This window comes from Aythya ferina (genome assembly GCF_964211825.1).
Source record: "Aythya ferina genome assembly, chromosome: 26".
Taxonomy (NCBI): Eukaryota; Metazoa; Chordata; class Aves; order Anseriformes; family Anatidae; genus Aythya; species Aythya ferina.
In genome coordinates, this window is record NC_140324.1 from 2,526,741 (window position 1) to 2,554,430 (window position 27,690).

Genomic DNA, 27,690 nt, shown 5'->3' on the forward strand with positions numbered 1-27,690 from the left:
TGCATCCACATCCTTTAGGCAGGGGGAAGTTGCAGACACTTCTGAGACACGAGTCACCTCACCCTGCAGAAGTCCATGAAAGCACAGCAGTAGAACTTGCCCAGGCTGTACTTGTGCAGCACCCTGGCCACAGCACAAGTCCAGGCAACTAGCTCATCTATCCACTTCCTAACATAGAGGACAACTCCACCTCCCCTCCTTCTTCACCCACCCCTTCTGAACAGTTTGTAACCATCAAGAGCCACACTCCAATCATGGGAATCATCCCACCAGGTTTCTATGATGGCAACTACATCATAGTTTCCTACTAGCACAGTGGCCTCCAGCTCCTCCTGTTTTTTACTGATACTGTGTGCATTAGTGTAAATGCACCTCAGCTGGGCCACCTTTTGGGATGATTCCTAATACCCTCTTGACCATACTCAGGTGCTTTCATAGTTACCAACCTCTCACCAACCCTTGTGTCCTTTCTGCAAATTGCTGTGTCATCCTCATCCTTCACCAAAACACAGGACTGCAAGGTCTTGCTAGCACTTTCCTCACCCACAAGAACTGGCATGTTACATTCAGACTCCTTTCTAGTGACCCCGGTTCTACCCTCACCCCCCTTCATACCTAGTTTAAAACTCTGTCAATGAACCCTGCCAAGTCCCATCCTAAAACCCTTTTCTGCTGGTCACCTGCCGGTGACACCAGGCTCGGAGCCAATTATTAATCTGCTGGCTCATCATGTCCAGTCCCTCATTATTTCCTGTAACTAGAGGGACAGAGAAGTACACAACTTGTGCTCCTGAACCCTTGACCTCTCTCCACAAGTCTCTTTAATTGTACCATGGTTTCCAACTCCTTCTAATCGTTTCCCATGCTGTGTGCATTGGTGTAGAGGCACTTCAGCTGGGCTGTCGGTCTCATCACCTTTTCAGAGGAGCCCTTCCAAATTGCTTTGAGACAGTTCACAAGTATTTCCTAAAGGCACAGTGTTCCTAGGTTCATTTCCATCACTCACATGTACATCCCCCTTCCCCATCTGCATCTAGTTTAAAACCCTGCTTATAATCCCGGCAGGCTTATTATAATCATTTTGTCTGTAAGAGTATTTAGAGTAGGACAGTTGTAAGTATCAAAACATTTGGACTGTAAATTAAGTAGACATTAGGACGTTTTCCTTAGAAACAACTTTAGGTTTAAGAAGCTGACTTCTTTTCAGACAAAATAAAGTGCTACTTAAGCTGAGGGTGGGTGAGAGTCTACAAGGTGATGCAGCAGGGACAGCTGACCCTAACTGACCAAAGGGATGTCCCATATGCCGAGACTGGGGAACTACAGGCCAGTCAGTCTCACCTCTGTGCCTGGCAAGATCATGGAGAAGATCCTCCAGGAGACTCTGCTAAGGGACATGGAAAATAAGGAGGTGATTGGTGACAGCCAGCATGGCCTCACTAAGGGCAGTTTGTGCCTGACAAATCTGGTGGCCTTCTACAAGGGGGTTACAGAATTGGTGGATGGGGGAAGAGCAGCAGACATCATCTACCTGGACTGTGCAAAGCATTTGACACTGTCCCCCATGATATCCTTGTCTCTAAACTGGAGAGACATGGACCTGACAGAGCGTGTTAGGACTCAAAACCATTAGGTAGGTCCAATGTGAAACAGGCATTATGAAACTAGCAAGGCGGAACGCTGACCTTGTGGGAACACACATTGCTAGCTCAGCGATATGGCACCAGGCCACAGGTCATCCGGCACGAGACAATGCTGCCATCCGCACAGCACGCGCTGGCCATGCAGCTGTGCGTGATTGCAGCAGCCTATCAACTAGCAACCTGTAGGGTTTGGGAGCACACAAGGGCAAAACTTATAAACAGAGCAAGTTGCTCTGCATCCGAGAGGCAGGAACATCAGCCGAGGTCAACGTTGCCTCCATGGGGACACCTGAAAGACATTGATACCTACCACACTGACAGGGTGCCAATCATGACCTGGCTAAGTATCTGTGATCTATTGGGTTTCGGTAATGGACATCAGTGACCGGGAAAAGCATCACGCTCATTGGTACCCTTGCCATCACCTTGGGGTCGGTATGTTAACAAGCTAACTCATTAATAAATTCTTTGTTTTTCTATCGCTCCTCAGCTGTGTGTGTGTGTGTGCAAGTGTATTTGATATGCCTGAATAACTCGCTTGCTTTATATATATATACTCTTTTCTGATCCTTGCTGGGCTGAACTAATCAGCTTCAGCCCCTGGAATCTAACTAGAACACAGAGGGATCACTTGGTGGGTAAGGAATTGTCTGGATGGCCACATTCAAAGAGTTGCAGTTAGTGGCTCCAGGTCCAGGTGGAGACCAGGGATGAGTGGTGTCCCTTAGGGGTCTGTACTAGGACCAGCACTATTCAACATCTTTGTCAGCGACATGGACAGTGGGACTGAGTGCATCCTAAGCATGTTTGCAGACAACACCAAGCTGCGTTGTGTGCTTGACACAGTGGAAGGATAGGATGCATCCAGAGGGACTTAGATGGGCTTGAGACATGAGCCTGTGCTGAGCAACCTAATTTAGTGGAAGGTGTCCCTGCCCATGGCAGGAGACTAAACAGGTTGATCTTTAAAGGTCCCTTCTAACCCAAATCATGCTGTGTTTCTATTCTATTGTTCTATGACAGCATGCTCAGCAATAAACTTTGGGGTGTCTTTCCTAGGTACTGTGGGTCAGGGTCTGACTGGGCATTGGTCTGCTGGTGGGAGGCAGTGAGTGATTGCCTTTGCATTACTTAGGTTTTCCTCCCTTCCCTTCTCTTATTAAACTCTCATTAACTCAACACATGAGGTGGTGTTTTTTTGTTTGTTTTTGTTTTGTTTTGTTTTGTTTTGTTTGTTTGTTTGTTTTTTCCTTTTGCTTTTCCAGTTCTCTCCCCCATCCTGCTTTGGGGGGCAGTGGGCAAGCAGCTGCTGGGTCTTCAACTGCTGACTGGCATTAACCCGCCATGACCAACAGAATGTAGAAACAGTACAAAACCCGTATCTCCCCCCCTCTGCAGCACCTGCCCTTGTAGATTTTGGGTGACCCCCCATCCCTGTTGCCCAAAGTGCTTGGTGGTAACCTGTGGGCCGGGGAAGTGGCGATGGCTTGACCATGGGAATGGAGAGCAGGAAGAATTGCAAAACCCAGTTCCTTCCTCTGTTCCTAATCTCCTTGCCTGCACTGTGCTGTGGCTTCTCCCACTAACGTTAAAGCTGCCTTGCAGCTCTCCAGAAGAGCCATCCCTCTCTTTTCTGGGAAGCCAGAAAGAAAGGAGCCCTCCTGGACACCACCAGCAACCAGCTGAGGTGATGTGCAAAAGCTGCTCCTCTCTGGTATGCCAAGCAGGCTGCAGTCCCCAGGTCAAGGGACCTTAAGCAAGAAATTTTGTAGCCAAGCTGACCCACAGTTCCTTATGGAAACACGAGATGGAGGCGTTTACAAAGAGCCATGGTGTGGCAGTGCAATTAAAGCGGGGGCTATACTGAAGGACAGCAGATGAGTTTGGCTTCTCCGGAAACCACAGCTCCCTTCCCAGCAGCTGGGGGTGCTGATAGAGGGCCTGGCCAGCCCTGCTGGGAGCGCCGCTGCCGGGGCAGCTCCCATTGCTGGGGCAGGAGGGAGGCAAAGCAGCAGGAGAGCAGACGTTGAGGGGTTCATGGTGAGTGCCAGGGGAGCGGTGGCCATCGGGGGTGCTTGGGACAGTTATGCCTGTGCAGAGGAAGCTCTTCTGGTGATTTGTACTCCTGCCGCAGGAGCACAAGTCTTGCAGAGGGCTTCACTGGGCAAAAGCCTGCTGTCCTCAGAGGAGGGTGAGGATGGGAGGATGGGGTGGACACTGGCCGAGGCTGCTGGACTCCTCTGTCCCCTCTGCACAAAGCGATGAGGTGAGGGTGGGGGGGGAGGCCCCACATGGCTCTCCAGGGCAGCTAGTGGAGCGGGTGCTGCCACAGCACATGCATGAGCTCTGCACCCTCCTTGGGGCTTGCTCCTGCTCCCCACATGCCAGGGAGGAGCTCGGAGCTCGGGGGGCTTCTGGGCAGGCTCAGGGGACTTCCAGAGGGCTTCATGTGGGCTGGCAGCACTGTTGCCAATGGTGGGGAGCAAAGCTGGGGCTGTACCCATGCGTGTCCAGGGCTCTCCCCTGCAGGCCATGCGGTTCCCTGTGCTGCTTGTGTTGATCCTCCTGGCCCTGCTGCCCCTGGCCAGTGCCACTGACCCACAACAGCCCTGCCCATCGGAGATGAACAAGGTGAAGGACATCCTGGAGGTGAACTGCACGGGGCAGGCTCTCAGCGCAGTGCCTTCTGGCCTGCCCGAAGACACGGGAATCCTGCTGCTCAATGCCAACCACCTGACATCTGTCTCCACTGCCGCCTTCCTGCCCCTGGCCGTACTGCAGGACCTCGACCTGTCTGAAAACGGGATGGTGGCCCTGAACACCGAGTCCCCACTGCCTTCCCTCAGGGAGCTGCTGCTGTCCCGCAACGCGCTGGTGGCCCTGCCCAACCTGCAGGGCCTGCCCGCACTCATCCGCCTGACCCTGTCCTACAACACCCTGCAGAATCTGGCCCCGGAGGCTTTCCACGCCGTGCCGTTGCTGCAGGAGCTGGACCTGCGAGGGAACCGGCTGGAGACACTTCCCGGGGACACCTTTGCAGGGCTTCGGGCACTCAAGGATTTGGACCTCTCAGACAACCTTTTGGAGGAGCTCCCCAAGGAGCTGCTGCAGGACTTGGAAGCGCTGGAGACCCTCTGGCTCTCAGGGAACCTCCTCCGCACCCTGCCCAACGACTTCTTCGTTGATGGGCACATCTTTGCCTATGTCTTCCTCACCGAGAATCCCTGGCACTGTGACTGCGACCTATCCTACCTGCGGAATTGGATCCGGATAAATGAGGGGAGCGTCTACCAGCCAGAGCGGGGCCTGGAGAAGACGAAGGTGGAGGTGGCCCCGGAGAAGGTGCTGTGCCACAGCCCCCCTGAGCATCAGCATAAGCCTGTCATCCACTTCAAGTCTGACTGCGGCAATGTGGGGGACACAGATGGGGATGAGTATGACTACAATGAGGAAGAAACACCCCAAAAAACTACCATGTCCCCTTCCCCCACGACACATCCAGCTGTCCCCAAAGAGCACACTACTACCCTACGTGCTCTTACCCAGCCTCCTCTCACTACCACAAATCCTCCCATCAGCTCCCCTTCTAGCTCCAGCCTTGCCCCAAGCACTTCCGATGAGGTTCCTGCAAGCACCAGCACTCCCAGCACCATCGCTCCTGCACCAGTCAGTTCCACCATTGCATCCACTGTACAGCCCCCCAGCACTGCCCTTGTTCTAACTGCTGCTCCCCCCACCACCTTCATCTCCACCACCTCACTGACAACTGCTGTGAGCACCGGACTCCCCAGCACCAGCAACCATCCCCAAACCAGCCTTGCCACCAGCACTGCCACCAGCACTCTCCCGATGTCCACTGGCATGTTTTCCACCAGCAGTCCCACAGCATTGCCTTCCACTAGCACGCCAAGGGCCTCTTCCGTTGTCGAATCTTCATCTTCTCTAATGTCCACCACATTGGTGGTCTCTACCACCATGCTTTCTCCTCATGCCCCAAAGTTGCTGGCTCCCCCGAACACCACACATTTCCTCCAGCCGTCCCCTCTGCCCCCACCTCAACCTCTCTGTCCTTGCTCCACCACAGCAGAGACTGTGCCCATGCTGCTCTTGCGGGCGGGTGGGGAGGGTCCTCAGTGGGTGCAGTGGGTGTTGAGCCACTGCTGCCTGCTGCACTGCATGCTCTACCTGGCCTCCTTGGTTCTGCTGCTCCTGTCCATGCTGGCTTTAGCTTGCTGGCTGCTTTGGATGTGCCTGGTGGGATGGCCTTCCTCGCGCAAATCACTGCAGACCCAAGAGGTGCAGTACCCACTGCTGAGGCAGAGGGAATCAACAGAAAGTCCTGTGTGGCATCTCAGCAGCTTCCAAAGTCCCCTCCAACAAACCACATTCTGCACCATCAAGGAAATAGATCTATGCCCTGAAGTCACTACATCCCACACCTACTGCACAATTAAAGACCTAGGAATACAGGGCAGTCCTCCTGCAGAGTCCTCCTTCTGCACAACAAAGGAGCTGTGGGTCTGCCACTGTCCCCCGAATACTTCATTCAAGTCTTTCTCCAGGAACCCGACAGACACAAACCTTGGCCCCCTGAGGGCCCCTTCTGCTTACAGCCTGGATAGGGGTGCCAAGGCCATCGGCACTGTCAGCGTGAAGAATGCTGGCAACACCTTGTAAATGCTCCTGTATGTTCAGAGAGAGGGATGGAGGGTCATGGCTCTGCCTCATATACCTTTGTTGCACGAGGGGACGATCTACTTGCTACAGAAGGGGAAGTCATCCCATCCCTCCCCCTAGCACTCCTCTCACACTCATTGTGGTTGCTGGATCTGAAATAATTACTTGGGTAGTTGGCAGGGGTAGAAGTCACCCTAGAGCAGAGTTTGGGGCTGACACTGCCTGATTTTGGGGTGAGAACAGCTTTTTGAGCTTTTTTTTTTTCTTCTTTTGAGAAGAGCTTGCTTTGTACACTGTGTCCTAATCGCTTCTGTCTGAATGGTGCACATAAAGATGTGCTATGCTTTCAACTCAGTCTCAGGTTGCTAATCACAGAATAAATATTCTCTTTGCCTAACTTTCAAATGGGTGCTAGTTTCATTTTACTGGACCTCCGGTAGTCTTAAACTTTAAGTGATGCTTCAATGTTAACCCATTCTTTCCTGTATCCTTGAAGTAAATGGACAAGAGCAATCTCTATACAAGAAGAGACTGAATAGATGCAAAATAAATGTGATGTGGCACTATAGACACCAGTCCCCAACTTTGGTGTCACCTATGCATGACCCAAAAGGCCTTGAGAACTACATCAGGGAAATAAAAGTCACTTTTCCTTTCATGCATGACGACTCTACCCAGGATGCTGGTTGATGTCTGGAGTGAGGAGACCTCTTAGTGGTGTCCAGTGCTGCCTGAAGTCATCATGAGCTGGTGGTCCTGACTGGAGACCAAGTGTCCATCCTGTCCGTTCAGATACTTCATTTGCAACTATAAAGCAGGGAGCCACCGAGCCCTATATAAAATTTCTGGCTCGGTTGCACAATGTTTTAGACTGTCAGGTGGAGAATCCTGCCACACGGGAGAGTCTATTGCGACAATTGGCAATTAAAAACGCTAATGCAGACTGTAGGAAAATTTGGGGATCTATTAAAGCCGCTAACCCTACTATAGCCGATTTGATCAAAGCCTGACTGGATGGAGGAACAGAGAGCCATAAGATGTCGCTGTTGGCTGACGCTTTAACCTCGTATGTCAGGGTGGGGGTGGCACAAAAGGCCAATTGTTTAAATTTCGGGGAAAGCCTCTGGAACGAAAGTGCATAAAAGGAGCATAGCCGGGTAAAGACTCTTACTTACTTGATCACAATAAGAGTCCGTGCATTCAGATGCCACATATTCAGAAGAGGAAGCTGCAATACAAAATCCCTGTTGGTACTGAGTACTCACATGTTTGGACCAACCAGATTCAGAAATTATCAACTGATTCTATTTTTCTGATTAATCCAATCAAAAGCACACATTCAGAAAAAACAGTCATCACCAGAGTGTGATTTGCAGCTACATCTAGGCTGAGGTGAACTATTTCTATTGGCAGTGTCAGATAACGTGGTCAACTCTATGAGTAAATTCACCTGTAGTTGACTGGAGCTGCCGATGTTCTCTGTCTCTATTCCATTCTTGTCCAATCTTATTTCTCTACCTGAACTAGCTCGGCCTTCTTTGGTGTTTGCATCTTGTTTTTAATAAGCTGTATTAATATTAGCTGATACTTGTCCTCTGCAATGATAAGGAAAAGGGCTCAGAAAAGAACATTCATTGATACGAATCTTGCACATCTTACACAAACAGCAGGACAATATTCCAAGGAAATTTTCTTTTTCACTTTGTTACTACTTTTATCAGGGTAAAAACCCCAGGACTGCAAAAGTGTCTGAGTTTTCTGAGGAGCAGCAATCACAGAATGGCTTAGGTTGGAGAGGAGTTCTGGAGATCATCTAGTCAAACAGGACAGTCAGAGCAGGTTGCCCAGGACCATGTCTAGTTGGTTTATAATATCTCCATAGATGGAGACTCCACAACTTGTTTCAGTGTTTGACTGCCCTCACAGTAAAAGTTTTTTCTTGAGTTCAGATGAAGTTACATGTGATCTGATCCTGTCTGAGCACTGCTGAGAAGATATTTCAGTCCACTTCATTGTCCATTTACCTACTGTGTACTTTGTTTTTGTCCCCAGAGAAGTCCAAGCAGGACTGATGGACCATTCCAGCATGCTTTGACAAGGGCAGGGAAACACTCCTGGCTGCTCCCAGCTCTGAAGCACTGGTCGTATGCAACTTTGAAATGTGCTAGCATGCATACATAAGGGGAAACTATCAGGCATACAGGCCAAACTTCTGTATGTATTTACTACAGAGAAAAGTGTTTCTGTGCTCAAGGAAAGCAAATAACTATGCACTTGTTAATTAGAAAAAATAAATTAAAATGTTTAAAAAATTCTTAATACTGCTAGGCTGTGTTTGCAACTTTCAGTTGGTTGTAGCATTTGAAAACACCCTGAGACACCACTGCTGGCAAATTCACCAGTGGTTGTACTTACAGGTGATGTTCTCTGCTTCTACAGCAATTCCATCATTCCATGTTTCTTTCCAAAGTTTGGTCTTGCTTCTGCTGTATTTGGGCCTACTCTTTTATACCAGGAGTCTGCAATAGTAATGCAGGTAATACCAGTACTCTGCAATAATAAAAATACGTTTATAAAATATACGTATATAGATTGATATGAATGACAGGAGGATTCCTTCTTCTCCTTGCTGCCTACCCAAGCACTTAGAGAAAGGTCAAGCAGGAGGGAGCAGTTTCCATCTTCACGAGCACTGTGGTCCCTTGTCAGCTGCTGAAAGCTTTGCTGATAAAGCACTGAGGGTCATGTCCTTGTGATAAAGACAGCTGCAATTTCTATGTTTAGGGGTGACTTGCTGAGCTTTGTTATTGAGGAGCGACAGAGAGGAGCTGTTACAGACTGGCCACATCCCCCACAACCCATCGCCCTGCACTGCTCGAGGTGAGGACAGGTGTAGGTGTCAGGAGAGAAGGAGCAGCAGAAGACAGTCTAGTTTTGGTCCTTGTTTCTCACAATCCAACACTATTTTAATTGGAAATAAATCAGTTTTCCCCAAGTTGAGTCTGTTTTACTCATGAGGGTAGTTGGTCAGTGATCTCCCTGTCTTTGTCTCAACTCACAAATGTTTTCATCTTATTTTTTCCCCATACCCTGTTGAAGAGGGGAAGTGGGAGAGCAGCTGGGTGGGTGTCTGGCAGCCAGAAAAGGTTAATGTGCCACAGCCAGCAAGAGTAACATGGGAATTAGTAAAACAGTCAACAAATGGGGAAAAAGGTAAACAACTACAGAAGGGTTAAGAGATCATCTAGGTTCAGAACAGCCTAACTTCCTCTAATTGCAAGCCCTTTGTACACTTAAAAACAATAAAAATAAAAATCTCAGAATAGTGTTCTCTCGGACACAAGGGCTGTTACACAAGCAAACAGATTATAATGCATATACTAATCGTTTTATAATACTAAGTATTGCATAATTTCATGTAGATGCATGTAGGGTACAAGGTCCTGTCAGAGGACAGTGCTCCAGGGGGCATGTGCAGGACACTGGCAGGTATTGCCTCAGCGTGGGCTCTTGAGTGCCAGGTCTATTGCTACAGGTGATCAAGGAGATGGGCATCTGCAGAGCTGGCCCCTGCCTTCACAAGAAATTTAAGATTTTGCTGTGTAGACAAAGGGTGGAGTATCATACACTGAAGCTTACACAGATGCACCAGGCAGATGGAAAGGCTCTACAAAAATGTTAAAGACAAAAAGTAAAACCATTAAATCCAGATGTGAGTACTGTGCAATACATTTCAGCAGGCAAATGAATCAATAGATCGGACTACGAGTTCCATATGCAAAGTATTACCTGTAGAACAGGTGAAAATAGCAATACCAAAAGATAATTCTCTCATCTTGGTTGCCACAAGTCATGCTGAATAATATTGACATGTGGCAGGGGATAGGGCACACTGGAAATTGGACAGCATGGGCTTTAAATGACATGCAGTCATTGATGGAACTGAAAAACAGCAATATGTTGTAGGAATACAAGCTTTACATCAGAATCAACACATCGTTCAGACTGCAAGGCAAGTAGCTAGCTCTGATTCCTGGCTACTGCACTGTTAGCAGTCACAGCAAGCATGCTGTGCATCAAAATTATGTCTACTATGATGAGCTGCAGATATGAGTACCAGACTGGCATGCAGGTGATCGCCTCCATGTCCATCAAGGAGTGGAGTGTAGTTGTCACCTGAATGATTGTTGTACAACTGCTGAAACACATAATGGCCAATCCAAGTGTATCGTGAACTCAATGTGACCACTGCTTGATCCTAAAAGACTATTTAATCAAATAATATTCTATCAGAAGTGTATGTGTATTGTATTGTTCTGTCCATTCAAAATATTATACATCTTTGATCACCATTTCTGGGTGTTGTCCCCAGGAACTGCAGGTTTATTAAACTCATTATCCATCCTCCCCATTGCCCCCCCCCCCCCCCCCTTTTTTTTTTTAATATGTGCTATGAATACCTTGTTATCACTGGTGATGATGGCAGCAGGAATAAGTCTTTTCCCCATGTGCTGGAAGTGGAAAGGTCCTGTCCTTCCAAAACATTTCCTCAATCGTTGTTTCCTGTGACCCATAACTAGCTCACTGTTCTGTCTGTAGTGGCTGGACAAAACATGGAAGGATATCTTTGTCTCTGCCACAGCACTTGTGCCAGCTGAAGTCCTAGAGACACACATTTCTTGCATAGTCTGCTGTTCTAACAAGGCACCAAGCCAAGAGGCCAGCAGGCAGCCAGTGGGGTGAAGAGCAGTACGTTTCCTCCAGGCAGGAGTTTGGTTTCCCAGTCTGCCATTCCCAGCCAGGAATAACACTCAGTGAAATGTCAAGATCGCTTGTGTCACGAATTGGTGAGGCTTATAAGGATTACAGTTATCTTTGTTCCTAAAGCCGGAATATTTCCTTTCACATAAGCTCCCAATATACTCAGTCGCTTTTTTGTTGTTGTTGTTGTTGTCTGTTTTTTGTAATCCCTCTCCCCCTGCCTTCTTCACCCAGAACCCTCAATTCCCTTCCTCAGGCTATCACGAGTACCCCAATTAACCCCGGAAACCCCATTGCCTCAGCCTCTCCCTGCAAGACCTCCCTAGAATTCCCCCCACCTCCAGATAACCTTCCAGGTAACTCCAGGAAGCCAAGACCCCCTTGGAACCTCCCTCTCCCCAGGAACCTCAAACCCTCCAACAGCCCTGTGTAGGTGGAGTCGCCATCCCTGGGGGTGTTTAAGGTTGGACTTGGTGCTCTGGGACACGGTTTAGTGGGTGATGTTGGTGGTAGGGGATAGTTGAACCAGATGACCTCGGAGGCCTTTTCCAACCTTAATCATTCTATGATTCTATGATCTACACCAAAACCCTGGCACCTCAGGACTCCCCTATTCTCTCAGAATCCCACACGAACTCCAAGATGCCTGTAAATCCCAAGACCCTTGCTCTATGCCCAATGAACACAGGCATTCAGAGTCCCAGTGCCCTCCATAACCATTCCCCAGCAGACCCCAGAATACAGGCAAGCCTGGTCCCCACCATCACCTGTCCAGGACACTCAGCCCTCTAGTCACCTGCTGTACTCATGTTCCTTGTGAGAAACCTCTGGATGCCTGGGTTCTCCAGCAGAACAAAGCAGACCCAGACGAGCTGTTCAGGAACCATGTTTATTCAATCCAAGTGTGTGGGGGAAATTGAGGTGGTGGAGCAACCTCCTGAGTATTCCTGGAGGCACAGTTTCGCATTGTGGGGGTCTTTGTGTCCCACGGGGTCCACACAATTTAGTACCATGGGGGCTGAGGAGGGATCTGGGGTCAATTTTGCTCTGTAGAGATGCCCATTGGGAGACCAATAGGGGGGGTACAGAGTTTTTAAGGTCCACTAAGTGTTACGGTGGGTGTCAGATGATCTAGAGGAAACCTCAAGGCAGTTGGGGCCACGTAAGGCTGAGGGCACAGTGAGGACACACACACGGAGGTCAGTATAGGCATGGGGCAAGGTGCCCCGGGTGATCCAGCGCCGGGTGCCTGGCTGGTAGGCATGGATCAAGTGAGTGTCCCGGTAGGTTTCATGACTGTACCCACCCAGTACGAGCAGCTCCCCTCCCAGCACAGCTGCACCCCCCACTACATGGGCTTGGGGCAGGGGGCTGAGCAGGACCCAGATATTTAGCTTGGGACTGTAGACCTCAAAGGCCAGCTGGTCCTTGTAGCCACTCTGCCCATCCCGCTGGCACAGCCCCCCAGCCACATAGAGCTGCCCACCTGCCTCCTCCATGACGTGGCCAGCTCGCTGGCCATTCATGGGGGCCAGGAGCGTGGCAGGAGCACCTGGAACATAGCGCAGAAGGGCCGTCTGGCACTGGTACGCCTCGTCACAGCCCCCTGACACATAGAGGGCACCATCCAGGGCACATGCTGCATGCCCACACAGAGCCATCGGCAGGGGCTGGCACGTCCTGGGCAAGGAGAGAGGGAACAGTGAAGGGCAGGTAAAGCAGGGCTGCCCCTCAGTGGCTGCCTGGCCAGCAGGTCCCTGCTGAGCACTGCTGGCCATGGATCTTTTGATCACTCAGCAGGCACTGCTGGCCGAGCCCCAGCGGGCAGCATTAGCTGCATGTAATGGATGAACAAGGGGCATTGCTCTTCAACAAATGACACCCTTAGTCGACCCACAAGGGACTCCCCCAGTGAGCAGTGTTGGCCAACACCTGGCAGAGCACCCAAAGAACACAGCTGGAAGGTATTCAAATGATTCCCGTCATTGGCAGATGGCCAGCAGACCCTCAGTGAACACTACTGGCCAACCCATTCACTACCAATAGGCATCACTGGCCAACACCCAGTGTCCCAAGGGACACTTCTTCCACACATGCCAACTGCAGGCCAGTGACTCCTCCATGGGAGCGTCAGTGGGCACTCAGTGGGCACCATTGGCTAATGCAAGGGGCTATGAGGGCAGAGGAAAGCAGGTGTCCGAGAGGAGAGGTCTCACCTCCAGGTGTCAGCGGACAGGTCATAGCACTCCACGGTGTCTGTGCAGTAGAGGTCACCTGAGCTGCCCCCCAGGGCATAGATGAAGCCCCCAAGTGCCACAGCAGCGAAGTAGCTCCGCCCGCAGGTCATGCTGGCCAGGCGCTCCCAGGAGTTGTCCATGGGCCGATACCTGGTGTTAAAAGGACATGGGGGCAAGAGACTAGCTGTTACCCACAGTGGCATGAGGTGGTGTTGGCACTGCTGAGGACAGCAAACCACCCACAAGCAACCAACCCCATAATGCCCTGGAGACCCTTGCATAGAAACATCCTCCCCTCTCCAGCAATACCGATCCCATAAGGCTGTGAGGCCACATATCCTGGTGGGGGCCTCCCTGCCTTGTCCCCTACAAATCCTGTAACATCCCCAGGTGGGATAGCTCCACAGGGACAGGAAGCTCCCAGTCCAACAGACAACCAAAATACCACAGAGCCTTGGGTCTGTGTGGTAGCTCTTGCTCCCCCAATAATTCCAATCCCACAGGACGCCTCTCGGTCCCCTGTAGCCCTCACCTGTAAACACTGGCCAGGGTGTCATGGACCCCATAGTAGCGCTTTCCACCCAGGACGTAGAGGACATTGCCTACCACAGCTACAGCATGGCGGAAGCGTGGACCGTCAGGAAAGTCCCCCAGTGCCCTCCACTCCACACGCTTCACCAGCCCCACAGCACTGAGGTAGCGGTGGGCAAACCAGAGGTGCCTGCTGGGCTTCCGAGCAGCCATGTTGGTTGTCAGTTTGTCTCCACCACAGACCACCAGCACCTCTTGCAAGGAACGCACCCGGCACGGCAGCTGGGCCACCGGCTCCAAACTTGCTATCATGAGCTGGCGGAGGAGGCCTGGGTCAGCTGCCCCTGCGGCCACCGACTGGACCTTCTTCAGCTCCTGACCAGACATGAGGGCAAAGCGAACAGATGACAAGACTTCCTTGGCTATGCCCTCTTGGCCATCTCCATTGGCCACGAGCCACCGGGATGCTGCTTCCAAAGCCTCCAGTTCATGGAGGACATTGAGACCATCAGAGCGGAGGAGGCGGATCAGGAGGTGTGCAGGAAGCTCCAGGAAGGCTGGTGTGGTCACCACAGAGGGGAAGGTGGCCAAGATGTAGTCCTCTGCCACGCGGCTCACCTGGGCCAGCCCATAGTCCACAGCAAAGGCCAACACATCCAGACCAGTTTCTGGGGTCAGGCCATGGGTGAAAACATCCAGGCAGAGGGTGAGGAGCCCCCAGGCCTGGTAGCGCAGGGAGGTCTCGGCTGCCTCCAGGACTACAGGCCATGGTCCGGCCACAGCCCCTGTGTAGGCGAAGGAGAGGAGGAGGCGCAGCTCCTCTGGGGTCAGTCCTGTGGCCAGTGGGGCAGCAGGGTCATGGGTTGCCTCCCGCATGGGGCAAGTGAAGAGGGCCCGGAAGAAGTCACAGGAGCAGCTCAGGGCCAGGCGCTGAACTAGGTGAAAGGAGGGAAAACGATGGGGGCAGGAGGGGGACCCAGTGTCTGGGTACTGCCCTTTGCACCTTGCAGCCCCCCAGAAGCTCAGGCATCCCCTGCTGGTCCTCCTGCTGACCCAACAGGATCAGACATGGGGCACCTCCAGCTCCCGTCCCACTTCAAGACAGGCACTGGAGACCCTGGCACTGACCCTGTGCACCCACCCTCCCTTCCCAGGGACCTAGGGGTCCCAGCTAGCCCTGCCACCTCCTCAATTCCCTCCCTTCCTCCCCCCACAAGAGCCCACTCCCGGCTCACCTGGGATAACCTCATCCCCTGCCTGCAGCTGGAGGTCGCAACCCAAGCCGCAGGCATGGAGCTTCTCCATGGCTCTGAGAGTCTCCCACTGCTCCTCCAGGGCCTCAGGACCCCCCTCCTGGTGGTCATTCTCCAGCCTGGAGGCACAGGCTGCCACCACCCGGGGGGCCCCCAGAGCCCTTGCAGCCTCCTCCACCTCCTTCTCTCTGCCACAGGGCATGGTTCCCTCATAGGCAAAGGCCAGCACGGCTCGCCAGCCCCATAGTGTGACCCCCGGTGGAAGGGGGACATGGGAAGGGGGTCCCTGGCGCAGCTCTCTGGTCCTGCCCTCCAGAAAGCGTAGGAAGAAGGAGCTGATGGATGCTAGGACCACGGCATGGGCCACATCACCCTCCGGACCCACAGCCACGTCCACCAGCTGTCCTGCGGTGCGGAGGTCATTGGCGACAGCCAGGAACTGTCCGGCATGGGTCCCATCCCGCAGTTGCCATTGGGATGGGGATGGCCCCTCTGCAACCCACATCTTGCCTGTGGGAACATAGGGAGCAGAGGTAAGGGTGCCATCCCCACAACCAGAGCCTCTGGCCAATGGCAGGAGTCCTGGGTGGGGATGTGGGGTGCTGCTGCTGGCACTGCCCCGTAGCGAAAGCCACTAGATCCATTGCCAAAGGCTCTAGAGACCACCACCAGGCTCTGCTACTGCCCCACAGCTGAATTTGATGCCCCTTGCTGAAACTGCAGCTCCATAGATGAATGTGATGCCCCCTATCTGCCTCATCACTCAACCCTCTGCTCTACAGCATGGGATGAAGCTACTGAGCCATCGCCAAAGCCAACTGAAAGCCACAGCCCCACAGCTGAGTGTCCCCATCAAAGCTTCTGCCCCATAGTAGAAGCCACGAAGTTCTGGCCCAGCCATTGCCCCACATTCAAAACTACTGGAGCACCACCACCACCAAAGCTGCTGACCCCTGCCCTGCCTCTCCTTGAAGACACCGCTCCCACCCCTTTGGTGCCCACCGCACGCAGCCACACGTTGCCCCATAAACCATGCGTGATGCCATGCGTCGTGCGTCCTCTCACACCGTTTGCCGTGCTGCATCGTGCCGACCCTGGCATGGCACATCACGCTGCATGCCCCGTCGCCCCGTGGCACCCCGCGCATCGATCGCGTTGTTGCGGGGTGTCAAGTGTCCTTTGCAGCGCTGCCTGTCGCGTGGCACGTGCCGTGCGCTGCATCCTGTGCTGCCGTGCTGCGTGGTGTGCGGCAACCGCGCGCCTGTCCCCCCTTACCGCCTGCCGCAGCTCCAGGACGCTCCTGTGACCCCCTAGGAATGTGTCTGGGTAATTATAGCCCAGCCTGGACACGTGGCCCCAGCAACGGAGCTGGGATGGGCCCGGGCAGAGGGAGGGCCGTGGCCCCTGTCCCCAGGACGGGGCGGTCAGACACTGGGGTTCCCTGAGGACGGCAGGGCAGGAGGACACCGCTGGGATTATTTTCACCCCTCTCAGGCAAGGAGGGTGCAGGTAGGGCCATAAACCCTGGGTTTATCCCCAACAGGCTGTGCCAGCCTCTGGCCCATCAGATTCCCCCCCAAACCTTGCTCATTCTTATGGAGCCCCTTCCACAGCCCCCACCAGCACCCCCCACCCCAAAAAAGCCCCTGTGTCAGAGCAACCACCCCCCCTGCACTGCCAGCTGTATGGCAGGGAGACACTCCCACTGTTCTCCCAAGGTGCTGCCCAGCCCCGCCAACCCCCCCATAGAAGAGGCAGGGTTCCCCAGCCCACACAAGGGGGCACACAGGGACGCCAACAGGGACACGACCCTTGGGGCCCTCACGTGCACCCATAGCAGCACAGCCTACCATGGCCGTGACCATGTCCCCACCCCATGCTGCTCCATCCCCACCTCTTCTGTCCTTGGATCCCCAAGTCTCCATGTCTGCTGTCCCAACACCCTCCCATCTCGCTGTGCTCCCCTCTCCAATCCTGTTTCCCCTAATACCCATGTTTCCCCTCTATGAACTCATATCCCTAGCCCCGAATTTCCTGTCCCTATACCCTCATGTTCCCATGTATCTGGCTCAATTTTCCATGTCCCCAGAGATGAAGGTCCATTTTATTCTCCGGGTCCATTTTCCGGTGCTTATTTACCCCATCTGTAGAGATTATATTTTCTTGTTCTAGCCAGGCACAATTTCACTTTCTGCAACTTGCACTTATTATTTTTGTCCTTTCACTGTGCACCCGAATCTGTCTTTTCTGTAACCACCAACTTGTGAAAAATCCTATTTGATCACCCCATCACCTTCTTTTCTCTGGGCTGAGCAACCCAGTTCTATTAGCCTCTCCTCATGCATCCCATACCTCAACACCCTAAAACTGTTTGGCGGCCTTTGCTGGATGTGCTGCAGTCTGCACACAGAACATTTGACCACATCTGCTCCACCTCTGAGCTGAAAGACCTCTGGAGGTCCCTTTCAGCCTCAGGTATTTCCCAATTCTTTAGTTGTGGACTCTAGACTTCCTTAAAGTCTTACAGGAGAAAGCAACCAAGCTCCCAGACACTTAGCTATGGGCAAACCGTAACCCCTCCACCCCTCAAATTCTTCAACCTTAACCTAAAGCCAAACGTATCAGCTGTGACTCCAGACCCTAACTGACAGACTCAGTGAGGTGCCATCTTGCAGGACAAAATCTTGCAGGACTCAACAGAAACTACACGGCTAAAAAGCCTGAACGAAAACATTAAATCTGCCCCTCAGGTTTGTATGCACAATACAGAGAAATGGAGGCAAAGTGACTGATGCATGAAAAAATTCTCAGCAGGAGCACGAGATCAAAACTTTGTGTTTCAGTGCCTTCAGCTTTTTCCACATCTCAGTCCCAACCCTGTAAACAGCTGGATGATGTTAAAATTTAGCGACAACTCATTTGACAGTATCTTTATTATACAATGTCTTATTACATACAGCACTCAAAGGACAGCTTGCACGGAGGAATGGCAACATTTACAGCCTGGGAGGTCCTGTCAGCCTCCAGCCCTCCTGTCTACCTATCTTCATTAAAGCAGCAGCAGCTCCAAAACCCAAACACGCAATGGTGCCCGTCATGTAATTGCGAGCTGGAAAAAAAGAAAGAAAAAACAACCAATTAAAGCAAAAAAGATCTATCAGGACACAAGTACTACGCAGTACATCTTGACATATTCTGCAATTTTTCATCAGCAGTTTGTGGTCCCTTGACCAAAATATCACTGAGGGCCAAGAGAAATCAGAAAAATGTATTTTTTCAATTAAGTTTTCTCATGATTTTGCCTACAGTTTCAACTATAAATATCCATAATCCACTGCCCTGTCTCCTTACACAGGGAATCTTAAATTGCTTACTTCAATGACTAAAACAACTGCTGCTTCAAACTCTCATCAGTTTAGCAACCAGGAAAAGTAAAGAGAAATCCTACTTCACCAGAATAGCAACTTCAGAAAAAAAAAACACACTCAGATCTTTAATACTGAGTCTACAAATGCCTGCAGAAAACAATACTGTGTAAAAATCTGCAGGAATTAATCTAGCCTGACAGCATCACATGAGCAAGAGCCAAAAGATACAGCTCATCCCTCAGACTGCATGAAAAATTCACAAAGCAGATGATAGACTGCATTTTCAATGTAAAATAAATTACATCTGCTGTTAAGAAAACAGATTTCCACAACTATGTTTTTCATATCCTGCAATTTCAAGTTACAACTCGTAGTTATAATCGTCAGAGCTGGGTCACCTCTGTTTCAAGCTGTAAATCATCTTGCTATCATCTCTGGTCTCCTTCTGTATTTGTAGTATTTGTTTTAGCACACCTATGCAATGAAGCATCACTGAAACTGGCGTAAAAGGGAATATACACACAGAGATGAATCTTTACCAAATAAGCCTGACATCAAGATTATTTAACTATTTTCCCTAATACAAAGGTTTCTGAAAACAGAGGGCTCATTTCATTGCAGGCATTACCTCTTGCACCTAAGACAACTCCTGTTGCACAGCCTCCTATGAAATAGTTCAAAGGATCCTCTGGCTTCTCTCGGATTTGGGCGCTGAGGCAGGTAGTCAAGCCAAACACGGCTCCTAGTGTAGCTGTAAACAAAAGGCAAAGAAACCAAATAAACCCCCTCGAGAAACTGAGAATAAAATATAAAGCATATTTTGGAGAAGCATGGTGCCATTCACCAGTTCCACTGCGAGGAAAGAGGAAAATGAAGCATTAACATCTGCTTATGATTACCTGGGGCCATCGTAACCCAGGCACATGATTAGACTCCAGCCCTGTGTAAGTCCCACGGGATTCTTTCCGGTACCTCCTCTGGTTCAGAAGCAGCACAGCCACCCTGTGCAGTGCAGATCCTGCACCAGCAGGGCCAGCTCGGTCATGGCTGGAAGTGGCTGTGTGCCACAAGGCCGGCACATCCGCATGGCTACAGACAAAGGCCACCACGTCCAGCTTGCTTATGAGCTTGGAATTCATAAGAACCCTTGCTCGTGAGACAATGGGACAGCCCCCAGGCACTCAGAGGGTAACAGAAGAGAGGAGCAGGTTTCTCTGGAGCACTTTTGCTCAGGATGCAGGAGATAGCAGAGCAGTGTTTGTGCTCTTTGCTGAAACTTTGCTCCTGAGCCCCTCTGTACCCAGTCTTGCAGGGAATCAGGTAGAGAAAGGCAGGCGGCTCTGCTCTCTTTAAAGGTTGGTTTGCCCTTGCACTTTACATCCTGCTTTTGCCTGCCTGGGACTTGTAATGATTTTTAGAAAACAGAAAAATTGACTGAATTTGTAAGTTACTGATTTTTTAAAAATTGATTTTGGTATTGTAAATTGATTCCACAAACTGAAATAAGACAATGCAACTGTAGCATTTTCTTGTCTACTGAAGTACACATCCCATTCCATCTGTGTAACTGAAAACTTTGGCAAATAACCATGTCAAGCAAACATATAAAAAGCTTCTTTGGTTTATAATACAGGTTCTTGATCAGAAACATAAAACTGGCTACCAGGCACTGTCTCCAGATTCTAATTCATCCTTCTGGGAACAACACACTGACTCAAAAATGCCCAAGATGAAGTTTCCAGCCTGTATGGTAACTCATAAACTGGAAGCTCATGTTATAAAGCCTATCACTTTTTTCTGCAGAAAATGCGATTACACTGATCCTAAAGTCAATTTAAAAGAGTTCTAAAGAAACAAAACTCATAGACCAAGCACTGTACTTCAGCTCCCCCCACTTTTACTGCTTTGGACCAAGGACTCTGCAGGCAGAACACAGGGTTCCAGCCCATCAGGCTTGGCCTCCTTAGCAGTGGACATGATAAAATTCTTCCTTAGGTGTGAAAAGTAGCAAGAGGATTCTGTGCTAGTTTAGGATTACAAGATTTATGCAGGTAATAACTAATGACATTATCTGGTCCATTACAATGACCTGTCAGGGCTCAAGTCATTACGTGAGATTGCAGGTCCTATTTTAGAGTTGAAAAACTCAAAACTGCAGACGTGGATCACTTCTGAATCAGCTTCTAGTTCAGAACACCAATGCTGGGGTGACAGATAGAGGTGGCACAGGCCATTAAATTACACTGAAAAACAAGGTGAGCTTAGTGAAAAGAAACTGCATTTGCCAAGGGTTTGGGGAGGGAGAGGGGGCACCCTTGTGGATATGTACCTGCATCTGGAACAGCCCCTCAGCTCCCTGCTTACTTCTTCAGCATCCTCTCCCTCTTGCAGACCACAGACAACTCAAGACAACTAAATGGTTTCTTCTTGGCTATACAACATGATTGGAAAAAAAACACTCATTTTCCTTTTAGCTTTTCAGAAACAGAAAGTCATTTATTAAGGGTAGTGCCTAACTTATATGAAGTAGAGGAGTAAAATAATTTTGCTTTTAAGTTTGCTTAAAAATAACTTTTGCTTCCCTTATGCTTTTGTCTTAGAACTGAATACACACACACGTACATATAAATATATTAAGTATTAAAAACATGTACCTTTTACTCTAGTTTGTAAGAAATGCATCCTTTAAGTTTTAAATAAAGACTATGGTACTTGTTCTTATCCAGTTTTAGGGGCTGTCACCACAGGATGCACCTTCAGCCTGAGCTGTGATGGCTGTTCCTGTGTCTCAAGCACCTAACCAGGAGTTTCTTCTGCCATCCCCCCTGCAATCAGTGGCATTCCATTATCCAGCAGAAAACATTACCCACACGCAAGTGACACTTGCGCATGTAAATAAGTCGCAAGTTGGAATAAAGCAAAAGGAAGACACCAGCTGCAGCGCTTTGCTCTTAGGTGCTTTGAGGGGCTTTAGCATTTTGGTTTCCAGCTCCTGTCCTTAAACTGCTTTGAGGTCGGTGAGCGGTGGAAGCGCTGAGCCAAAGGGCCCCAGGGGACCGAGCACGGCCGGAGCCGAGTCCCCGCTGCAGGGCGCAGCCCCTTACCCATCGTGGCGCTGTCGGCGGCTGCCATCTGCAAGGCGGCGAGCGCGGTGCTGGGCCGGAGCAGGATGATGCGGTACGCCGACCCGACCAGGCCTGCAAGACGGAACGGGCCGGGTGAGCCGCGGGACGGGACCCACCGGGAACCCCCTGCAGCAGCACGGCAGCACCGGAGCCCGAGCACCGGGACGCGTCCGAGGGAACTGCGACCGGTCCGGGGCCGCCCTGCCCCGCTCCGCCAGCCCACCCCCGGCGGAGCTCGACCCCCCGGCCCGGCCTCGAAGCCGCGGTCACCCCGCTCCTTACCGGCGGCGGCACCGACGCGGGTGGTGAGCCAGGTGCGGCGCGGGCAGTCCTCGCCCTCGGGGCCGTCCCAGTAGCCCGCCATGGCGCCGCAAGGGCACGGCCGCGCTCTCGCGAGATGGCGGCGCGGGGACCTCGCCTCGCTCCGCCCCGGGCCGGCGGCTGAGGGAGGCTGCGGGGACCCGGGGGAGCCGAGTGGGGGGGTGGAAGCGGCTGCAGCGGAGCCCCGAGGGGGTTTCTCGGGGGCTGTGAGGGGATTGACGGCTGGGGAAGGGAGGGGGGAGCTCCAGGGCTTGAAGTGCTTGCAGTACTCGAAGGGAGCGTATAAAGAGGAGGAGGAGGAACTCCTGTTTATGCGTTGGTAGTGACAGGACAAGGGGGAATGGTTTTAAACCAAGACAGGGGATATTTAGGTTGGAAATTAGAAGAAAGTTTTTCACTCGGGGTGGTGAGGCAGTGAAACGGGTTGCCCAGGGAGGCTGTGGATGCCCCACCCCTGGAGGCGGCTCTGGGCAGCCCGCTCTAGTGGGTGGATATAGAGCCCCCAGAGCAGGAGGGGTGGAACTGGGTGATCTTTAAGGTCCTTTTCAACCCAGGCCGTTCTATGATTTTGTGAGGAGAAGCATTCATCCCCGAAATCCCCTCGCGAGGCTGGATTCTGTCGTGGTTTTAAGCCACGGGGCACGGGGTGAGGCAGGTGGGTGCTGTGCAGCTCGCAGGCTTCTCACGAAGAAACTGCAGGATCGGTGCTTCTGCTGCTTTCCGGGGTTTTAATTAAAACCACGCTCCTGCCAAATCCCCAGCAGAGGTCCGAAGGTGCTGCTGCACCAAGCTCTGCCTGTCTGCTATGCGACCCTCAGGATTTACCAAATTCCTGTCATTTTTCGAAGTTCATCTTTAGGTAAAGCAGAATCCTGAAAACCCAGCTGGCGATCACTGTACCTACATTTTGATGGAGCTGGTGATGTGCTGCCCATCACAAATACCTTTCACAGGGGATGGGCTGTGTTAATTCCTCAGTCACAAACGAGCAACAAGAATAGATAAAATGCTTCCAGTAGAAAAATTAATTTTGAGAAACTGTTTTGAACAAATGTATATTTATACAACTAGTTCTGAGGTGCGTGTTGTGCACCACTAACCTGCTAAAACTCTTTTAATGTCCCAAGGAGTGATTGCTTTTTGCTCAAAGAAGCAGAGGCATGTAGAAGAAACACCTTCAATGTGATCCGTTCAGAGCTGGGCCAGTAAGCACAACTTTGAATAATAAATGAATAATAAATGTCTCGGGAAGCTCTGTGAGTGGCTTTGCTCAACTGTTGGCATTTCGTTACCTGATGGAATGCTTGTGAGATGACTGCAGAGTTTGAAGAAACAGCCGTGAAGTTCCCTAATTCACCTTTTTTTCTGTTGTTGGTCAGCCGTGGGCCAACAGACAGGTTCTCTTTCTAAGGCTTTTTCCGTGTAGCTGGCACAAAGTCTCACTGTCATGACCTGACCTGGAGACGCAGCTAGGTTCAGGACAGAGCTGGCTGTGGGTACAAGTACGGGTCAGACTCCTTCCTCATCCCACCCCCAGAACTGATTTCCGCAGGTCCAGCCTGGATGTATGTTTAGGCCAGGGGTAGGATACCTTTGATGCAGAACTAGCTAATTTTCATCCAGCAGAAAGCAGATATTACCATGAGCTTGTGATCTTGTCTGTGAGACCTCCAAGACCTGTTGAATTCATTGCATGGCCTCTGTATGCCCAAATGTTTTCTAAAGGGAAGGGCTTCCTGAATGTGCTCCTATTTCCTGAAGTTCTTTAGTAGGACAAACTCTGGAAGATTTGTGGCTACTTCTCCTCCTCCTGCTGTGAACAGGCTCATCGTGCACACACAATGAAGTTACCCTGTTGGAAAACATCACATCAGCTTTATATTCTAATGTTTCCTGCTGTGAAAGCATTGGCTTTCACAGATATAATGCCTACACAAGGACTTGATTATACCTGAAATTCTTTAGAAAAGTAATTGTATTTCATGTTTCAACACATAGCCAATTCTTGGCTCTTAAAGTATCACTTGATTCCAGATAGTACAGCTCTGTACTAACAAGACACCCTTCTGATAACTCCAATCCTTTAATTTTTCAGCAGTGGATGGTTTTGTGGTTGTACTTTTATTTTTGGTTTTGTTTATTTGTGTGTGTGGTTAAGGGCTACAGATATAACTAGATAGGACTTGAGCTATTTCCTTTGGATTTTCAAGGGCTCTATTCTAATTCTGTCCTCTGTGTACTGTTTTATCTTTTTCTTCCGAAATAATAAAGATGTATTGATACATTTAGGCCACACTGTATGTATTTTTCAGTGGTTGTCACTTTGCTAATAAAAATATTTAGCAACTTACTATCATTCTTTCTCAGTGGTATGCCTTCAAATCAGGCTCTTCCATTCTTATTTTGCCACTGTTAACATAACTTCAGTAGCTGACTGGATGAAGTCCATAACTGGCTGGAATCTTGGTTCAAGCTTTATCTTCTCTTTAAGCATCTTTAAGATATGCTAAAGCATGTAGCATAAAGCATGTAGCTTTAGCATACCTTAAAGATTAAGTTGGAGCTGCTGGGTGGCATGCAAGATGAGGATGGCAGGGTCATCTCCAGTCCAGAGCTGCCCCAACTGTCAGTTTTAGGGTTGGTGTTTGGGTATATTAATGAGTCTCAGCCTAATCTTAAAGTGTCTGGTTATGGTGATGGTTGTATCCAGCAATAGCAGTAGGGCCACTGTACTACTGCTCTGTGCTCCAAAAATGTGCCTGTTCTTAAAAATAGAAACCAAACCCAACAATCAAGTACTTGCAACTTATTAAAGGAAGCAGTTCATAGAGCAGTTTTATTCCTCCTGCTAAGCACATCTAATGAAAGGTAGAATCACTATTACAGACTGCAGGGCTAGAAAACGCATGACAGCAGTCACACAGTGTCATGATGCATTTGCCCCAATGTAAAAAAAACGGGGCCAGTAAGCCTTGCATGGAGTAAGGCTCTATACCAGGTAACAAGTGACACTCCACAGTTTGAGCAGGTATCAAAAGCCTTTCTGGCCTGAGCACGTTATGTGTAGTTATTACCCGTAATGGATTCATACTGCATCTCCTGCACGCTTTTCATTTTTGCGCTCAAGTCAGGTCCTGGACTATTAATGCTCATCACAGAACCATTAGGAGACAGGAGCTTGCAACTTATTATAAACAAGCGAGTTCCAGGTAAAGCAACAAGCAAGTCAATCTAATTAATTAACATTACACTTAGACCAGCTATCTTGAGTCAAAATATTTTGGTTGCAGAGGGTTTACTGTAAGCCATGGCTACATGCCAGAGTTAGCTAATCCAGGCACAGTATTTGTGTTACCTCCCTGAACTGTTGGAGGTGGGGGGTAAAATGACTTGCCATTGTGCTACAAGAAACTCATTTCCCTTCTCCATCTGGAACTGTTGTAGAAGTAAGGACAGAACCACTGCCCTGTAAATCATATCCAAAAGAATTCCCCATTCTCCCCTCTTGGGAGCTTTTTGCATGGACTTACTCTCCACGTAGTTCAGCAGCCTAAGCTTGTAATCCGTACTTGTCAGAAAAGGAATTTTACCTCGCCTGCAAAACAGGCTAATCAAATCCAGTATCAACAATCAGTAAGCTGCTTTCCAGTGCTCAGTGTAAGAAGCAAGCTCCTCAGCCCATGTGCACAACTGGTAGTCTAATGATTTTTTTGGGACTATTCAGGTAACTGCCATCAGTAGCCATGCCCCAAAATTGAAGAGACCATGCCCTGGTCTCTTCAAGAGTGGGAGGAGGACAAATACAACATTATTACTTTTTTTTCCTAGGTTTCATTAGAATCTGAGAGTAACCTACCAAAATTCAATCAGCATCTCCTTTAAAACATACCTCCCACTCAACGCACAGATACATTCACTGCCCCCAGCAACAGAATTCCTGGGATTCCTGCTGACAAATTCAGCTGTAGTTCTTTAAACCCTTGAAAAAAGGCAGTCACTCAAAAGGGAACTTTGAATACTATCTTTAAAAAATTAAAGAAAAATCTTTGAGCATTTCTGTATAAAAGAGCTGTAACCAAAACCTATGCGTTAGGAATTGACTTCAGGAGTCTTGTATAGCAATTGTATCTTGGCACCTTTGTTTCTCTCTCCTCATCTTTACAAGGTGGAAAAAAAAAGTTATCCTGGAAAATTAAAATACCATTCTGTAATGTTATTTCTGAATTTATCTGCTATCCATAACCTGTGAGCTCAAGTCCATTATACGAAAGTCAGTGCACCAAAAGACCAAAGAACAAGGGGAGAAAAAGCGCACAGTGAAAAGTCAGTTTAATGAAATCTTGCATGACAAATTATGGCAATTATCATAACTGGAATTGCTAAGACTAGAGATTACGGAGAAACATGGTAAATTTTCAAATCTGTCAGATGTTTCTATAAAGGAAATAAACCATTTTCTATACTCACTGGGAGAACAAGAGGCCAGTCAAACTGCAGAAAATGGGATGCATTAGGAAGAGTCTATTTAACGGCAGCAATACCTAAGCAATGGAATTGATTGGTACCTCAATGGCGAGACAAGGGGGAGAGCCATCGAAACGTTGCGGGTCTTTTATTATCTTATTTGGGTTTTATTCCTGTAGGCTTCTAACAATTTGGACACCTGCTCGGCCTGCTTTCAGTGGCAGACTGCCAAGGACTAGTTTGAGATCTTTCCCTGCCCCGTCTTCTCTGAAGCAGTGCGTTGCACACTGGGAAATGGACTGTGGAAAGATGCCAAAATGACACATTTTCTTATCTCAATGTTTAAATTTCCTGCAGGTCTAATCTTATTTTATATATATATTTTTTAAATAGGTTTATTTTTTTGTTTTACTAACACCACCATACTTGTAATATTCCCCCATCAAGTGTGTTACATGTTATTATCTTCAGTAAGCTGTTTTCCTGGAAATTGTTAATAACTATGGTGACATCAGTCAGCAGCCAGAACAAGAGATGCAGTAATTGCTAACAACATCCATACATCAACAACAGACTTAGAAGCAAAGATGCAGGGGGGAGGGTGGTGCAAGGGAAGATCATCGTAACACAGCACAACTGGGCATCGTAAGCCTCCAAAGAGCAGGAGGCTCAAGCACAGGAAACACAACACAGGGCTTGGGTTGTTTTGTTTGCTTGTTTTCTGTTAGAAGATTTAATGCAATCCCCAAATACACTTTCATATGACAGTCTTGCATAAATCTTTCAAAACACATGGGCATCATCTGGTTTTACTTGTCAGTAATTTACTAAGGCTTAAAGCAGAGAATGAAACAGAATTTTTGTTTGGTCTAACTATACCTTGCTGGACAGGGCTTGAAGTAAATCTATAGCTAATTCTGTTAGTGATTCACATTACTGTTTTTCTCTTCATTGTAAACATATGCAAGGCTTCCAGCTGAAATAAAATTTGTATCAGGTAGTAGCTGCCAGATCATTTTTTTTTTTTTGGAATGCTGTAGGTGCCTGTGTACCACCACTAAACCCCATCAAAGCTGGCATGCTTAGGCCATTATTATTAATGTTCATGCACCATCAATTTCATGTTTAGGTAAAGCACCTCAAAGTGAGACTCTGCATAGACCCCAAAATTAATGGATTTTGGGACCAGGAAATAACACCTGTTTCTCCACAATTAGGCTCTGCTGACAAAGACACCTTGTTAATTTTCTTATGCTGACAACAATAAACTTTACGCTGCAAGGTTGTTTAAAAAGAGTAGTTTAAAATCT

At 49.4% G+C, this 27,690-nt stretch overlaps 3 protein-coding genes and 1 long non-coding RNA gene across 12 annotated transcripts; 1 reads left to right on the forward strand and 3 right to left on the reverse strand.

Moving 5' to 3' along the window:
- Window positions 1–84: 84 nt before the first annotated feature.
- On the forward strand, window positions 85–6,725 carry GP1BA (glycoprotein Ib platelet subunit alpha). 7 transcript variants are annotated; one of them, XM_084498628.1, is made up of 3 exons: window positions 85–2,078; window positions 2,909–3,683; window positions 4,158–6,725. In XM_084498628.1, exons 2-3 carry the CDS (start codon window positions 3,681–3,683, stop codon window positions 6,318–6,320), a joined length of 2,166 nt encoding a protein of 721 aa, XP_084354754.1. In that variant the 5' UTR covers window positions 85–2,078; window positions 2,909–3,680; the 3' UTR covers window positions 6,321–6,725. The 7 variants fall into 7 exon arrangements, with proteins under 7 accessions (XP_084354754.1, XP_084354757.1, XP_084354753.1 ...); XM_084498631.1 differs by having other exon boundaries at window positions 4,251–6,725; XM_084498627.1 differs by having other exon boundaries at window positions 2,909–6,725.
- LOC311423982 lies at window positions 5,269–11,117 on the reverse strand. 3 transcript variants are annotated; one of them, XR_014685955.1, is made up of 3 exons: window positions 10,781–11,117; window positions 8,736–8,870; window positions 5,269–7,915 (listed from the first exon to the last, which is right to left on the reverse strand). It is a non-coding gene; the product is annotated as an uncharacterized lncRNA (long non-coding RNA). The 3 variants fall into 3 exon arrangements; XR_014685954.1 differs by having other exon boundaries at window positions 5,269–8,839; XR_014685956.1 differs by having other exon boundaries at window positions 5,269–8,870.
- An 840-nt stretch (window positions 11,118–11,957) lies between these two features.
- KLHL33 (kelch like family member 33) lies at window positions 11,958–16,347 on the reverse strand. Its single transcript, XM_084498470.1, has 5 exons — window positions 16,170–16,347; window positions 15,085–15,612; window positions 13,851–14,784; window positions 13,298–13,468; window positions 11,958–12,761 (listed from the first exon to the last, which is right to left on the reverse strand). Exons 1-5 carry the CDS (start codon window positions 16,201–16,203, stop codon window positions 12,185–12,187), a joined length of 2,244 nt encoding a protein of 747 aa, XP_084354596.1. The 5' UTR covers window positions 16,204–16,347; the 3' UTR covers window positions 11,958–12,184.
- Window positions 16,348–18,017: 1,670 nt separating this feature from the next.
- NDUFA11 (NADH:ubiquinone oxidoreductase subunit A11) lies at window positions 18,018–22,029 on the reverse strand. The gene is made up of 4 exons (XM_084498691.1): window positions 21,878–22,029; window positions 21,575–21,667; window positions 19,099–19,221; window positions 18,018–18,211 (listed from the first exon to the last, which is right to left on the reverse strand). The coding sequence occupies exons 1-4, from the start codon at window positions 21,957–21,959 to the stop codon at window positions 18,099–18,101; spliced, it is 411 nt and encodes a 136-aa protein (XP_084354817.1). The 5' UTR covers window positions 21,960–22,029; the 3' UTR covers window positions 18,018–18,098.
- Window positions 22,030–27,690: the final 5,661 nt, after the last annotated feature.